Raw genomic sequence first — 17,315 nt, 5'->3', positions numbered from 1 at the left:
GAAAAAACGTAATAACAAGTGATCAAAAGGCGCCATTTAGTTCAAAATGATACCAATGAAAAAACGAGATTTTGTAAAACTTACCAGTAAAATCTCTTTCTCGTTCTTCATTGGGGGACACAGAGACCATGGGTATAGCCATGTCCTCTAGGAGGCGTTGACACTAGTAAAAGCTGTTAGCTCCTCCCCTGGCAGCTTTACCCCCTCCAGCCTGGAGAGAGCGCTTCAGTTTGTGAGAAGCAGTAGGAGAAGCAAGTAAACCAACGAAACAATGTGGAACAGCAGCAATGCCAAGAACCAAACCAGGTTCTAACCAGCAACAGCCACAACTGTGGCCGAACAACAATACTGGGTGGGTGCTGTGTCCCCCACCCCATTAAGAGCGAGAAAGAGATTTTACTGGTAAGTTTTACAAAATCTTGTTTTCTCGCCCATATTCATTGGGGGACACAGAGACCATGATCTGAGAGCAGTCCAACAGGGAGGGGGAAAAAACAGACCCATGAAGCAAGCGCCCGTGCAGTCAACTAAGAACTGACGCCTGCAAGACCACGCGGCCCACGCAGCGACCATCGATGCACCTGGCAACTTCTTGCGAACATGTGAAAGGAGGACCGGATCCACTTTACATTACTGTGCAGCCAAAGCACGATTCCTCCTAGCCCAAGAAGCGCCCACCACTTTGGGAGAGTGAGCTGTGACACCTAAGAGTGGAACCCCGCTCCGAGCGCGGTAAGCTGCAGCACTGCCAGATCGAATCCAACGTGCAATCGCCCTTTGGGGGCCGCCAATCCCCAGAGATGACCCTCCTGAGAGAAAAAGGGGGTCCGTACGCCGAGAGGGACTGGAGGCTGCTAATAATGAGTAGAGCACTGACAACGTCCATAATGTGACTCCCTTCCGTAGGGCGCGAAGGAAAGGAACATGTTATGGAAGTCAGAGACCACCTTCGTGAGAAGAAGGAAAACCATATTCAGATCCCAAGGCTGTAAGGACGATACAGAGGAACCATATGTGCCGCTCCTTGAAAGAAGATTCCCAAGGGCACCAGGGAACCTGGAAGGCTGCCCAAGACGGAAGCGCCAACACCTGACCCATCAAGGAAACAAGGGCTAAACAAAAGGTCCAACCCTTAAAGTAGAAAGGAGAGAGAAAACCCCAAAGTGAGGGGGACGTCTTGGCTTCAGAGAAGCCTCATAAGGACCTGCAGGTCCCAGAATATATACTGGCGATGCAGATTTCCTGTCCTGAATCATAGTGAGGAAGACATCTGCCGAAAAACCCTCTCGACGTTAGAACGGCGGTCTCAATAGTCATGCCATCATTGAAAAGGACATGTAAGACTGAATCCCTTGAACGAAGGACGTCTCTGAGTGGCAGTGACCAAGGGACGTCTCCAGGAGAACGAGGTCAGCGTATCACGCACAACGAGTCAGTTTCGGAGCGACTAGGATATGTCTGAATGTCCTCCAGACCTTCCGTAGAACCCTGAGAAGGAGGGGAAGAAACTCCCGCCAAGTAGAATCAAGACCTCCATGGCGGATGCTTCCGGAACTCTGGCTCTGGAGAGAAGGCGGAAGCCTTTGTGCAGATACCGTTAGCACACCCGGACCAATGGAAGAGTCCCTGTAGGAGGAAGAATGTGGAGGGCGGCACAGCCCACCAGTTGGGACCAGATTGTGTCTGGAATGGAAAGGCAAAAACACAGAAATATAGTGGCAATACTGGAGGAGCGGCTCAACCCCTAACACTGTAGCGTGTTTTACATTGGGGGAGCAGCCCCACCGCATGTGGACCGCAGCAAACGACTATCCCCAGCAAAAAATGCATACGGTGGAGGATGTCGGCGCGGTCCACATGCACCACAAGGGCATCCTACACAAAACGGAGCATTGTGCGGATGTAAATACAATCATATAAATCACAGAAAAAATGCACCAAACGGATATGCCACTGACTATACTGGCTAGTCATAAATGCAGATATTAAAAGCTGAGACTTTCGCCAATATATTCCTGTCAGGAAAATATCGGAGCCCATTATTGCACCACATCACGGTCACTCAGCATGGCAAAGGGTCCTACCACTACGCTACCTATGGTGTGAACACGGTCTGAAGGTGATGTAATCCAGCTCGCAGCCAGGCTTCCACACAAACGCCTAGCAGGACAACTAGTGCAATGTGAACAAAGCCAAGACTGCAAGCCACGCCCATATCAGACCCTGTGATGGAGGTCACCAGGTGCAAAAGAGTGTTTGAATGCCAGGTAACGGCACATACACTACATATAAAACAAGACAAAAACACAGAAATATAGTGGCAATACTGGAGGAACGGCTCAACCCCTAACACTGTAGCGTGTTTTACATTGGGGGAGCAGCCCCACCGCATGTAGACCGCAGCAAACGACTATCCCATGCAACGCACCAAACGACTATCCCATGACTATCCCATGAAAGGCACCAAACGAATACCCCATGCAACGCAGGTGAGAGAAGGTAGCAATGTAGGAACTACCAAGGCATACGGGGTGACAATGAACCATGAGCCATAGGGGGAAAGACAGGAGAAGCAATAGGCTAGGTCTAAGCCCCTACCCTGTAGGAGACCGACAGAAGTAGCCAAAGATCAAGCGGCCGTGCCAAAAGAACTCCGCCTGAGAAGGAAGCCAGGCAAGGGAAGTCACACTGCAATTCCAGCCCCATATCCCAGCAGAGGAGGGAACACCCGTAGAAGCCACCGATCCGGTGCTAAAGAGTCCACCGCCTAGCGAGGGGCTGTGCAGTAAGAACCCAAGCATGTAGGGAAAATAATACCGCTACCACAGTGGCAGCCAGCGCTTGCCCCGGCAACGCAAAAACTGAGGGAGAGGCCCGATACTATCCGTAGAAACCACGTGCCACACTGCCCCAGTTACGTGGAGCTAACCCTAAAATTCTACCTGGAAGGGCGTAACTGCCAAGCTAGCTCCTGGGTAGGACCCCTACCAGGAAGGGGGATGTCCCACTGCAGCGACCATGAACTCGAACATTAGCAACAAGCCGCACCTGTGGAGGAAAACAAGCTGTAGGAGCTAAATCAGAGTCGCCAGCATAACCACTTCCCCAGAGAATGGGGAGTGGTGGAGAGAATACGTAGTCAGCGAAAAGAGCCGAACCGCTGGAACGTACTCACTATGTAAGTACAACGGAGTATGTATTACGTATTGATGCGGACAATATCAGGACCAATCGGAGCAACAGAGACCCATGGAGATGGGGGGGGGGGGAGATTTGTAAGACCCACAAGTGATGCTAGGAACCCCCTGGAAGACAGAGGATGTCATAATCAGGTGCAAAACCAGCACCAAAGGAAGGATGTAACGATGAATAGCCACCGTAGTGGCACCAATATAACACTAGGGTAAAAGTGTCCGGCGCCTGCGAGAACCAACTGTAGCCACGCCCTCTTGGGAATCAGCGAAGGCACCTCGAGCCGTAGTGCCGCAGAAGATGTTTAGTTATTCCCCGCTAGTGGATCACTAGCGGAAGGGGGAAATGCAACAGAAGCACGGTGATGTGCAACACTCCGCCTATGGAATGATAGCGGACAGTCGGAACCGTATTCAATGGTAGAGTAGGTAGCTACCTAAGGAAGGTGTGAGCATACGGCAAATACTGGTCAGTGGTAGGGAGAATACCCCACCTAAGAAGGAGGGGGAATGCCCACAGTGAACTAGCGCATATGGCGAGTCCTGTACCCCGCAGAGTGCAATAGTGAACCTAAGGGGGTAATGCATACAGCACATAATGTAACAAGTGACAATGTCATCGCGCCCCCGATGGATCTGCATATGGCAGGTCCCGAACCCCAAGTCATTGTACTTAGTCCACCTATGGCAGGGGATAATGTATAAAGCAGGCACTGTATCCTGAAGTAGTGCAGTTACACCACCAAAGGAAGTGGGTAATGCATAAGACAGTACTGCTGGCCACCTAGAGGCAATCTCTGGAAGATTGCTTCGGACTCATATCAGGATCCGAATCAGAGATTCTCCCCTCTTCCTAGACGGACTCGCCCCAGTGAGGGAGGGTGTGTCTGAGCATGATTTAGGGAGGAAGAGTAGGGGAGCGGAAATAGTCGAGGAGAAAATAGTCCTGCTGCGGTTCGCTTGCGCGTAGAGCTACCCTTCAGAATCTCGCCCCTGGCAGTTGTGGACTGCGCAGGCGGGGACTTACCAACCAAACCACCCGAGGGTGGAACGGAAACTCCCAGAAGTCTCTCCACCGGATTGCGAAGGCGGTGCATTATCAACCAAAGAACCCCGGAGGGTGGATGGGAGATTCCAGCGGACCCCACTGGATTGCGCAGGTGGAGAATTATTAACCAACAACCAAGAGGGTGGATTGGGAATCCCAGAGGACCTTCACTGTATGGCGCAGGTGGAGAATTTATCAACCAAACGGCCCCGTAGGACAGATTGGGATCCTGCAGAGATCCTTCACTGAGTTGCGCAGGTGGAGAATGATCAACCAAACAGCCCAGGAGGCCTGGGATCCTGCAGCGGTCCCTCACTGGATTGCCCAGGTGGAAATTCATCACCAAACGGCCCCGGAGGACGGATTGGATCCTGCAGGGGTCCGTCACTGAATTGCGCATGTGGAGAATCATCAACCAAACGGCCCGGAGACGGTATTGGGAACTATGCGAGTGTGGCTGAGGAGGGGGACCCGTATGGACGGACATATCCTTTATTATTTCTTTTTCTTTTTTTTTTATAAAACTAGGAAACCGGCCTCAGTGACAAGAGGCAGTAAGGGGTTAAATCCTCCACTCATGTATCAACCAAACCACCCGAGGGTCAGTGTACTCAGGGGAAGGGCCCCAGATAATCAGGTGCCAGCCTAAGAATGGTGGGTGGCCATGAAGGGTTAAGGCAGTAGCTCAGCAGGCGACTGGGGGAGGGGGAGAAGGGCGGGAAGGCTGCGGCCTTCCCCCCACACCTTGCTGCATCGGCCGTGTCACAGACCGGCCGGACTGAATGGGGGCGTCACCCCACCGGCCGGGCCGTTGATAGCGGGGGTCGGGCAGAGAAGGCGCGACCGGAGCACCGATACGGTGCACGGCCGATCGCGCTGTAGTTAACCCCTTCCCGAGCCGCTCCAAGGCGTGTAAATGTGTGAGGTGTCGGGGAGCGGAGTATCCTCCGCATATATGACCGTCTGCCCCGCTGGCCTCCATATATTTTGAGCGGGCAGCAAAAATTGCGGCCGGTCGAACGCAGGGCGGTTAACCCCTTCCCGGAGCGGTGCGACGGCGTCCGCTCCAAGGGGAGTAAATGTGGGAGGTGTCGGGGAGCGGAGCTCCTCCGCATGTGTGAACGGCCACCCTATTCTTTGAGTAGGGCGCAAAAAAAACAACAAAAAAAAAAACCGCGGCCGGAGCACGGAAGCGGTGCCGGCCGAACGCAGGGTGGCTAACCCCCCTCAGGAGCGACGCGCCCAGCATCCGCTCCCGAAGGGGTGGAGAAAGGCAAATGCCGCCTTGTCGGTGAGCGGAATATGAGCCGCTCCTTGCTGCGCTCCGCTCCCTGCATGTAAATAAGGCACTAGGGAGTTACAGAGTCCACCTAATTTGGCGCCAGTAAGCATACCGCACCTATTAACCCCCTATGTCCTCCTCAATCAACCAAACGGCCTATGCCGGAGGGGAATGCTTCAGGGGTGCTGGGCTATGCTGAAGCTCTGTCTGCTCGCAGACTATTGCCACCAAGAGGGAGGGGGGGACCAACCCAGAGGGTTAAATACTCACCTAGTCCCGTGTACTCACCTCTCTTCTCTCTCCTGCCGCCATCTTCACCCCTCCTCTGGTACAGCAGGGTCACCCCTTCAGCTACTGGCACCGTAGTGGCAGGACGCTGGAAAGGGGGGCTTGGATGGGTGACCCCTTGGCTGGCGGGATGCAGGGGAGCAAGGCTGCCCTGGTCCACCTTGTCTTCTGTGAGGGAGGCAGCAGTGCGGGTGACCGGCACTGGCGCAACTCGACCCCGGGAGAATAGGGAGGCAGGCGTCCCTGTTTTCCCATCTGAAAATGAAGGGGGAAAAAAATAAACTAAAAAAAAAAATCTTCAGGAGATCCCTGCAGAGCAGGGAGGTCTTGCCTCCTATTGACACAAAAAAAAAAAAATGAAGCTCTCTCTCCAGGCTGGAGGGGGTATAGCTGCCAGGGGAGGAGCTAACAGTTTTATCTAGTGTCAACGCCTCCTAGAGGACATAGCTATAGCCATGGTCTCTGTGTCCCCCAATGAATATGGGCGAGAAATACAAGATGTCCCGCAAAGATCAAGCCATCACGCAACTCCATAGAAATAAAAATAAAAAAGTTATGGGTCTTGGGAAGCGGCAATGTAAAAAAAAAAAAAAAAAAAAAAAAAAAAATTTTTAAAAAGGGGTTTATTGCAAAAAAGTTGTAAAACCTAACAAAAACTATATGTATTTGGTATCACTGTAATCGTACTGACCCAAAGAATATATTATGTTATTTATACAGAAAAATGAACGCCGTAAAATTTATAACGTAAAAACGCAGTATTGTTGTTTTTCCCATCTCCCTCCCAGTTACTAAAAGTTATTCAGAAAGTTATGTGTACCCCAAAATGGCACCATTAAAAACTACAAACTTGTCCAGCAAAAAACAAGCCCTCATAATGCTATATTGATGGAAAAATAAAAAAAGTTATAGCTCTTGGAACGAGACGATGAAAAAAGGAAAAAAAATGCTTGGTCAGTAAGGCCCAAAACAAGCTGGTCACTAAGGGGTTAACAAATGTAATCCTCAATCACGTAACACTGTAGATCAGGGAGATAAAGCATTCCTTTAGCAAGTTGAAAGTGTCAGCAGTACTTACTTTCCAGCACTGAGAATAAAGTCTCTGAAGAACTCCTGGTACCCAGGAAAAGAAGGAGGAGGACAAGGGCCACCAACACTCTGAGGAGTCACAAATCTCTCCTGTAGACGTTTCAATCTGTTAAGGTTATCAGACCCAAGCATGTTGAGTACATCTTGGTCAGGATAATCACCACTGCCAACACCTCCCATCCCTCCAGTGGGTCCCTTGCACATCTGAATAGAATAAAATGAAAGATAACATTAATGGACATTATAAGTAACTAATAAACTTAAAGTTGCTCCCTGTTAATTATTTGAAAGGCTGCTATCAATTCACCAGAGAATGTGACAGGCTGCATCCAGCTGTTGTTGGGGTGGGGCCTCGCTACACCCTTTACTCCAGGGCCTGCAATACAATGTTCCTGTCAGACTGCTCAGTCTGACAGCATATACCACACATAATGTCTTCCTTACTATATATCATAGAGGAGGAACTCTGCTATACAATAAATAGTAATGATGCAATCCTGCCTATTATATGACATTCGGATAAGCATCCTGCCAGGAACTGGGAGCAGGATTGCACCATCACTATAATATTGACGCAACCCTGCTGCCCATTCCTGTCATGCTGATCAGCAATCACGGCATACTGTAGGCTGGTCGCATCATTACCGCCTATTGTAGGGTGGAATTCCTGCTCTACAATAGATATTAATGATGACCTGTTTGGTGTGATATGCTGGTAGGCTGAGTAGCCTGACAGGAACACTCTCCATTGTATTCCAGGTGTTGGAACACCGTGTAATAAAGCAGGGCCCAGTCCAGCCACACAGCTTGGCAGCTCGACACAGGTCATCCTAGTCACTTTCAATGACGAATTGCTAGTCACTTTTTTAAAATAATTCCTGGAGAAAAGTATTAATTATTCTCCAGGGTAAAGCATTACTACTAATGGTACTTCTCCAGTGAATACTGCACGAGATGCTATTAACCAATTGGCACAATATTTTTTCTGTTGTGTGATCTAATGTAGACATGGTACTGCAATATTCTGCCCTTAAAGGGCTTCTGTCACCCCACTAAAGTCATTTTTGTTTTTTGGGCTAGTTAAATTACTTATATTGCGATATATGAAAATATAATGGTCTTACTTACTTTGATTCAGCAGTTTCTTCTAAAAACAAAGTTTTATAATATGTAAATTAGGTCTCTACCAGCAAGTAGGGCGGCTACTTGCTGGTAGCAGCTGCAGAAAACCACCCCCTCGTCGTGTTGATTGACAGGGCCAGCCGGGATCTCCTCCTCCGGCCAGCTCTGTCGGCATTTCAAAAATCGCGCGCCTGTGTTCATTCGGCGCAGGCGCTCTGAGATGAGGAGGCTCGCCTCCTCAGCACTCCCTCAGTGCGCCTGCGCCGATGACGTCTTCTATTTCGGTGATGTCATCGGCGCAGGCGCACTGAGGGAGTTCTGAGGAGGCAAGCCTCCTCATCTCAGAGCGCCTGCGCCAAATGAACACAGGCGCGCGATTTTTGAAATGCCGACAGGGCTGGCCGGAGGAGGAGATCCCGGCTGGCCCTGTCAATCAATACGACGAGGGGGCGGATTTCTGCAGCTGCTACCAGCAAGTAGCCGCCCTAATTTACATATTATAAAACTTTGTTTTTAGAAGAAACTGCTGGATCAAAGTAAGTAACACCATTATATTTTCATATATCGCAATATAAGTAATTTAACTAGCCCAAAAAAAAAAATATGACTTTAGTGGGGTGACAGAAGCCCTTTAAAGAAATCTGTCATCAGCTATGTGCCTATGCATCGCAGCATAGTGCCACATTGGTTGATTGACAGGGCAGATTTATTTAGGAACCTACTGCCTGGCCCTGTCAATCAATGGTCTGAGATAGGGGGCAGTGAATGGAGCGGAGCTTCTGTGCTGCGAGCACTAAAGGCACCATTTGCATATGTCAGATGTGACAGGTTCCCTTTAAGCTGGACATGAAACTATAATTGCGCTTCCAATCCAAATAGTCTTCCAACATTTCTGGAAAGTATGATGTTGGTAGTTAAAGGGCCAAACAGTGCAAAATTCAGAAGACACTAATACATGCTATTTACCTGAACTAGCTGCCTCTGAAAGAGTCTTGCAAAATGACTGTGATTACAGGCTACAGAGAGGTTTAACATCATAGCCCTGAAAGAAAATAACAATTAGTATGTCAACATCCTACTCCAGAAGATTAGCAAGAATAGAAAGGCAATACATAAAAGTTATGAAACAAAAAGTAAAGTTAGGATAAATATATCTGCAGACATAAGTAGCCACTGAATAAACATATTTACCATTGCACTGAAAGTTAAAAATCTGAAAACTAAAGTGCTATTCCCACCACAGAACGTCACTGAATATCACTAGAATATGCCATAATATTAGGATTGATGGTGGTCCGACACCTGTGAACCCCACCAAAACACGATGTCCTTCCTTCTCGGCACAGCAGTGTTTTTTTTGAATGATATAATTTTTATTGATTCCAAAAGAGAGTACAACACAAAATGTACAGTATACATTATACAATAAAATTGATTTGCAACAATAATTGAGATTTCACATGAGTCTTATTGTATCTTAGTTGTTAACTGTCATGTATACTTATTATTTAAACTCTTAACTACCCCCTTTCTCCCACCCCCTACCACCCAACCCTCCATTCCGGCATCAGCTGCGTCTTAAACCAGAGTTAGCTCACATGGCTTCTCACATTTGCTGGGACAGCCTCTTTTCTGGAAAAAGGCCTTTTCATATACAATCATGTTGTTGACTTTACACCTAAATTCCCCGATTGTGGGAGGCTCAGCCTGTATCCAGTGCTGAGCTATCAGCTTCCTAGCCACATACAGTAGTCTGCCTATAGCCAGTTTGAACGTGTGTTCAGTACCCAATTCCGATACATAGCCTAAGATACACACTTTCAGGTCTTGTGGAATATTTACTCAGTATGCTTTTTGTATGATAGCAGTCACCTCTCTCCAGTATACAGTAAGGACCGCACATTTCCATAGCATGTGTATCAAGTCTGCAGGTTCCATATCACACAGAGGACACTTAGCATCTAATCTGTGACCAATTCAGTGTAAAAACACTGGCGTCTTGTACACTCTATGGATAATAAATAATTGCAAAAGCTTTCCACTTTCACTCAAAGATGACACAGGCATCGCCTCTAATATATCAGCCCATTGCTCTTTCGTGCGTTCACCCACATCTGTCTCCCATTTTTGCATTCTAGTCAGTGGGTGAGATTCTAGGTATTTATCTAGCAGCAGTCGAAATGTTAGAGATATCATCCCCCTTCTTTCCCCTCCCAAAAAAATCTGATGCAACGCTACATCTCTTTGTGTCATTACGCTACCATTCTTAATCATCGTATAGTGTCGCAAGCTTTATTCTACGCCATATTAGGTCTCTAAATATCGAGTCAATCTTTTGATATCGATAAAGGGCATCCCTGTCTTGTACCACGCTGCAATTGAAAACCCATAGACATACCCCCGTTTGAACTAATTCTTGCTTTGGGACTAGAATAGAGCACTTTGAACCAAGATATGAATCTTTGCCCAAACCCCATATATTGAAGCGTAGACCACAGATACTGCCATTCCACGCTGTCAAAGGCCTTGACTGCGTCCAAAGAGAAAACTGCCCTATCCCCCATATTGTCAGACGGAATCGGTAGACTCGTGAATACTCTGCGAATATTGATGGGAGGTGGACTTTTGCGGCACAAAGCCCGTCTGGTCTGAATTAATAACAGATAATATTACTTTATAGTAGTCTTGCAGCCAAGGCTTTTGCCAGGATCTTGACATCCGTGGATAATAGTGAAATTGGTCTATACGAGTCTGGTAATTTTGGGCCTTTCCCAGGTTTGGGTAGGACTACTATCACTGCTTCTTGCATGGAGGCAGGCAAATATCTCACTTCCAGGGAATGGTTAAATACCTTTAACAGTTCCGGGAGTTGTATATCCAAATTTTATTTGTATACCTCAACCGGGAGACCATCTAGTCCTGGTGCCTTGTCATTAGCCATTAGTTTCACTGCTTCCTCCAGTTCCTCTAATTTTAATGGGGCTTCTAAAAGAGAGCTGGCTTCACGTGGAAGGTCAGTCTCCTGTAAGAATTCCCTAATATCTGAGCATGATGTTTTAGGAGTACAAAGCTGTATAAAAATTTCCAATATGCTATTAGTGTCTTGTCTGAGTTGTCCACTCAAGTCCATTAAACCAGTGATACACGTTATTCCCTGCTGCGCTTTAGATATCATAGAAAGCATGTGACCTACTTTCTCTCCTTCTTCGAAGAACCTCTGTTTGTAGAATAAACGCTTTCTCTCTGCTGTCTGAATGAGATGACAACGCAGTGTTTCCTGTGCAGCTCGCAATCTTGCACTATTTTGTTCATTTAGGACCTGAGTGAAGACTATCTCCGCTGCCTGCATGTCTGAGTTTATTTGAGCATCGGTCTCCTTAGATTTGATCCTGCTGATTGACTTAATTAAGATTCCCCTCATATATGCCTTCGATGCCTCCCATACCAAGTGGGCAGAGGCTGTACCCTCAATTTCAAAATATTCCTTCATGGCAGTTTTTACTTCTTCCATTTAACCCATAAGATTTAACCAGAAGGCGTTAAGACGCCAGATTCTAGGCCCCGCCTTAGTGCCTCCGGACAGGTCCAAGTCCACACTCAACGGTGAATGATCCGACAGTGTTCTGATTAAATAATCAGACCTATTCACTAATGGGTACATATGTATGTTTGCCAACCCCATATCAATCCTAGAAAGAGACATATACGTGGAAGAGCAGACAGAATATTTCTTTTCCCCTCCATATATCTGTGAGGGCCACCTCCTTAAGTAATCTACCAAAGGGAGTTTCCGTTCCAGACGTCATTCCAGTTGACACTCTGCACTTGTCTAGTTCTTCGTTAATTACATTATTAAAATCCCCAACTATCAAGCCTGGAATGTCAGGATATTCCGCCATAAACTCCAGCACCATTTTCAGTGGCACTGACATTTTTCCAATTTACATAAGCGTTTACCAGTTATCCACATTTTCTCATCCCAGAAATGCCATTTCTTCCATATTAGCATGCTGATACCGGAATGTTCCCTCCCCGTCTTAGTAAAAACTAAATGTATTCAGATTTTGCTATATTAATTTCATAACATAGGGCTAACCATAAAAACCTAGCCCAACAATCTCTACTGCGAACTTCAGTCCCGTACATAGGTGCGTTAAAAACTTGCATCGGTACGTAGATAACGGTACTACTCAAGCTCCTGCAGTGGGACGTCCCATCAACGTGACCGGGAAATCCCTTTTAAGTCCACAGCAGGAATTTAAATCTCAACAATGGAATTGTACTGAGTTTACTCACTCAGTGGATATTTCAGGTGCCCAAGTTCTGATTTCTGAGCTGCCACTCATTCTTGTCTAGACACTGTAGTGCAACATCCGGGTCTTCGAAAAACAGCACAGATCCTAAGGAGACTACCCTCAGCTTGGCTGGAAACATCATGGAGTATTGTATTTGTAATCCACAAAGTTGTCTTTTAATTTCCACAAAGCAGGCTTATTTCTTCTGTACTTCAGATAAATAATCTGGGAATATGGAGACCTGTACGCAGTTTATCGTGAGCTCCGGATGGTCCCTGGATTGCTGTAGTAGAATGTCTCTATCTTTATAGTGCAATATATTTTCTAGGATTGGACGAGGTGGACGTCAAGGAGGCAACGCACCACCGCATATAAGGACGATATGCCTTTTTCTTTGAACTTTTCAGCTATCCACTTTCAATAAATTCGGTAGCATTCACGCCTTCTGCTTTTTCTGGCACCTCAAAAAGCCAGATATTATTACAGCGTGACCAATTTTCAAGGTCCTCTGTTTTAGCATATAATGCAGCGATATCTTTGGTGGTGACTTTGGCTGCTTTTTGGAGCGGTTTGATTCCATCTTCCATGTCTGACACCCTTCGCTCTACCTCAGTAGTGCGTTCTGCCACTTTGTGCAGATCATGACGTATTATAGAAAGGTCCTCTTTAAGGCTACGACGTAAAAAAAAATATATAAATGTGCCAACATTTTCTGGTCACCTTGCCTTACAAAAAGTGCAATACCAAGCGATCAAAAAGGCGTATTTAGCCCAATATGGTACCGATCAAACCCTACACCGAGACCCTACATAAGAAAATAGCCAGAAAAATAAAATAAAAATTTGGCTCTCAGAACATGGCAACACAAAACCAAGATTTTATTCTGTTCAAAAAGGCTTTCACTGAGTAAAACTTAACAAAATAAAAAATAATACACACAATGGTTATCACTGCATCCGTAACAACCTGCTCTATAAAAATTTCATATGAGATGGCCCCTCAGGTGAACACTGTAAAAAAATGTTTTTAAAAACTATGCCAAAACAGACTTTTTTGTCGCCGTGCCTCACAAAAGGTGTAATACCAAGCAATCAAAAAGTCTTATGTACCCCATAATAGTGCCAATGAAAACGTCACCTTATCCCGCAAAAAATTAACCGCCACTTAAGACAACCACTCAAAAAATGAAAACCAATGGCACCCGTAAACCAATCCATCAAAATATGCACTGCAAAAGCCATATTTATTTATTTTATGCACTTATATAGCGCTACGATATTCCGCAGCGCTTTACAGACATTAGCATCACGCTGTCCGCAATGGGGCTCACAGTCTAAGTTTCCTATCAGTATATCTTTGGAGTGCTCCTTCCGTTCTGAGACCTGCCATGTGCCCCCATAGCAGTTTACCACCACATATGGGGTGTTGATGTATTCAGGAGAAAATAGGTAACAAATTATGGGGTGCTTTTTCTCCTGTTACCCCTTGTGAAAATAAAAAAATTGAGGCTAAAGCATTTTTTTATTGGAAGAAATGAAACTTTTCATTTTCACAGCCAAGTGTTTCTAAAGTGTTCAGTACCCCCTTAATATATTGTTTAAGGGGTGTAGTTTCCAAAATAGGGTCACTTTTTGAAGGTTTTCACTGTCAGTCTCTTCAAATACAAAATGGTGCCTAAAACCATTCTAGCAAAATCTGCCTCCGAAATCCATATGGCGCTCCTTTCCTTCTGACCACTGCCACGTGCCCATAGAGCAGTTTACCACCACATATGGGGTATTTCTGTAACTGCAGAATCAGAGTAATACATATTGTGGTTTATTTTGCTGTTAACCCTTGCTGTGTTGCAAGAAATAATTGATTAACATATAAAATAAAAAAAAGTAAAATTTTGAAATTTCACCTCCATTTTCCTTTAATTTTTGTGGAACACCTCAAGGGTTAAAGTTTGTAACATCAGTTAATAATTTGAGGGGTGTAGTTTCTAAAATGGGGTCATTTATGGGTGGTTTCCATTACGTAAGTGCCTCAAAATCACTTTATAACTAAATTGGTGCTTAAAAAATGGTTTGGAAAATTTTGTTTAAAATTTGAAAAATTTCTTCTAAAATTCAAAGCGTCTAACGTCCTAAAAAAATAAAATGACATTTACAAAATGATGCCAACATAAAGCAGACATATTGGAAATGTTGATTGATAACCATTTTCTGAAGTAATACTATCTGTCTTAAAAGTAAATTGTTCCAAGTTTTTTGTAACTTTTGGATTCTTTTATAAATAAAGGTGAAATATATTGACTTAGCCTACTTTCACACTTGCGGCAGTGTGATACGGCGGGCAGTTCCGTCGTCGGAACTGCCCGCCGGATCCGCCGATCTGCCGCTGACAAAGCATTTGTGAGACGGATCCGGATGCGGATCCGTCTCACAAATGCATTGCTAGGACGGATCCGTCTCTCCGCTTGTCATGCGGACCGACGGATCCGTCTTGTACATTTTTTCACATTTTTACCGATCTGCGCATGTCGGAACGACGGAACCGGCATTCTGAATGCCGGAACGGCGGATCCGGCATTCTGAATGCCGGAACGCGGATCCGGCATTCTGAATGCCGGATCCGGCGCTAATACATTCCTATGGGAAAAAATGCCGGATCCAGCGTTCAGGCAAGTCTTCAGGTTTTTTTCGCCGGAGAGAAAACCGTAGCATGCTGCGGTTTTCTCTTTTGCCTGATCAGTCAAAACGACTGAACTGAAGACATCCTGATGCAAACTGAACGGATTACTCTCCATTCAGAATGCATAGGGATAAAACTGATCAGTTCTTTTCCGGTATAGAGCCCCTGTGACGGAACTCTATGCCGGAAAAGAAAAACGCAAGTGTGAAAGTAGCCTTAGTCTACTTTCACACTTGCGGCAGAGTGATCCGGCAAGCAGTTCTGTCGTCGGATGCAAACTGATGGCATTAGTAAGACTGATCAGTTTTAAAAATGCCTGATCAGTAAAAAAAAAAAAAAAAAAAAAAAAAGCATTGAAATGCCGGATCCGTCTTTCCGGTGTCATCCGGCAAATCGGATCCGGCATTTACTTTTTTCACCTTTTTTTTCGGTCTGCGCAAGGACGGATCCGGCATTCCGGTTTTTTGAATGTCAGATCTGGCACTAATACATTCCTATGGAAAAAAATTCAGGCAAGTCTTCAGTTTTTTTCGCCGGAAATAAAACCGTAGCATGCTACGGTTTTCTCTTTTGCCTGATCAGTCAAAATGACTGAACTGAAGACATCCTGATGCATCCTGAACGGATTACTCTCCATTCAGAATGCATTGGGATATACCTGATCAGTTATTTTCCGGTATAGAGCCCCTGTGACGGAACTCTATGCTGGAAAAGAAAAACGCTAGTGTGAAAGTACCCTTAAATTTCATGAAGTACAATGTGTCACGAGAAAACAATGTCAGAATGGCTTGGATAAGTAAAAGAGTATTACCACATTAAAAAGTGACATGTCAGATTTGCAAAATTCAGATTGGGATTTAAGGTAAAAAGTGGCTCGGTAGTGAAGGGGTTAAGGACACAAACTGGTGATCTGTACAGTAAACTTTTTACCTTATCTTATTGCCCAAACCACGCTCAAACTCCCAGTCAGTCTTTCCATGGCAATCCTCCCACTCGCGTAGAAGCTCATAGAAAATGTCTCTAAAATATTTATTTAAATTATTAATGGTTATAACAAAGACAGAAATATACCGCACTGCATCTGTGACAAAAATAAGCTCAGTTATAATGGATCAACATCATCTGAGTTTGTATAAAGATACAGGTAAGATAAACCTCAGATACAGGACAACCAACACCCAACTCCAATCCTGCTGCAGATCGGCTGACCTGAACTTGCTGTCATAGTGATCTACAGACTTCAGAACAGTAGACTCATGGTCAGACTGGAAATGAGAGCATCACAGATCACTATTATGCATTGAGTTTGGGTCAGACAAGCCACGGTTGATCCAGGCTTGAAAATGTGGCCATTAAACATATCCTATTTCCAGGAACGCACGCGCTCCTGTGAAACTGGCCTTAACTACTAGATGCCTGAGTCAATACCAACCGCTGCAATTAAGTGGTTTTAAAGACGGAAAAGTTCCCTCTGGAAGCTCATCGGCAACCCCACAATACAACTAGGGTGTGCCGATTGGTTGCCATAGGCTCCCAGGACCTTAACAAAAGTCCCCAGGTCGGCCATATACCAGAGTCTATTAGAGCTGTTTCACACGAGCGGATGCCATGCGTGATATCCGCTGCGTGAATGAGAGCCAAGACCCGCTGCGGACAGAAGTAGCACAGAGCATTAACATGATTGATTATGCTCCGTGCCTCTATGTGAGCTTTTTACTACAAAATCACAGGGAGATGAAGTTGTCACTGTGATCTTGTAGTAAAAAGATCACAGAGAGGCGAAGAGCATTATCAATAATGTTAATGCTCCATGTCTCTGCTGTCCGCAGCGGGTCTTGGCTCTCATTCACGCAGCGGATGTCAAGCACGGCATCCACTCATGTGAAACAGCCCTTAGGCCCTGCCTAAGGAGTATTGCAACGCTTTGCAATGTAGAGAGATCAGAGAAGTTCAAAAAAGTATCCAAGTAAAATCCCAAAGAAAAAAATAACCAGATTTTTGTATAACTTACCAGTAAAATCTCTTTCTCACTCTTCATTGGGGACACAGAAACCGTGGGTATAGCTATGTACTCTAGGAGGTGTTGACACTAGTAAAAGCTGTTAGCTCCTCTCCTGGCAGCTATACCCCCTCCAGCCTGGAGAGAGAGCTTCAGTTTGTGAGAAGCAGTAGAAGCAAGTAAACCAACGAAAAAACGTGTAACAGCAACAATGCTAAGAACCGAACTAGGTTCTAACCAGCAACAGCCAAAACTGTGGCCGAACAACAATACTGGGTGGGTGCTGTGTCCCCCAATGAAGAGCGAGAAAAAGATTTTACTGGTA

The 17,315-nt window shown here is 45.7% G+C and overlaps 1 protein-coding gene across 1 annotated transcript in view; it reads right to left on the bottom strand.

Moving 5' to 3' along the window:
• CDAN1 (codanin 1) overlaps positions 1-17,315 on the bottom strand; it is a 137,160-nt gene that overhangs the window by 84,076 nt on the left and 35,769 nt on the right. The window contains exons 9-11 of the mRNA XM_040411692.1: positions 15,922-16,011; positions 8,987-9,062; positions 6,888-7,102 (exon numbers count right to left, since the gene is read on the bottom strand). Coding sequence (XP_040267626.1) covers positions 6,888-7,102; positions 8,987-9,062; positions 15,922-16,011 — 381 coding nt within the window. The remainder of the gene's footprint in view (positions 1-6,887; positions 7,103-8,986; positions 9,063-15,921; positions 16,012-17,315) is intronic.

This window comes from Bufo bufo, chromosome 11 (genome assembly GCF_905171765.1).
Source record: "Bufo bufo chromosome 11, aBufBuf1.1, whole genome shotgun sequence".
Lineage (NCBI taxonomy): Eukaryota > Metazoa > Chordata > Amphibia > Anura > Bufonidae > Bufo > Bufo bufo.
This window is presented reverse-complemented; position numbering and strand designations above follow the sequence as displayed.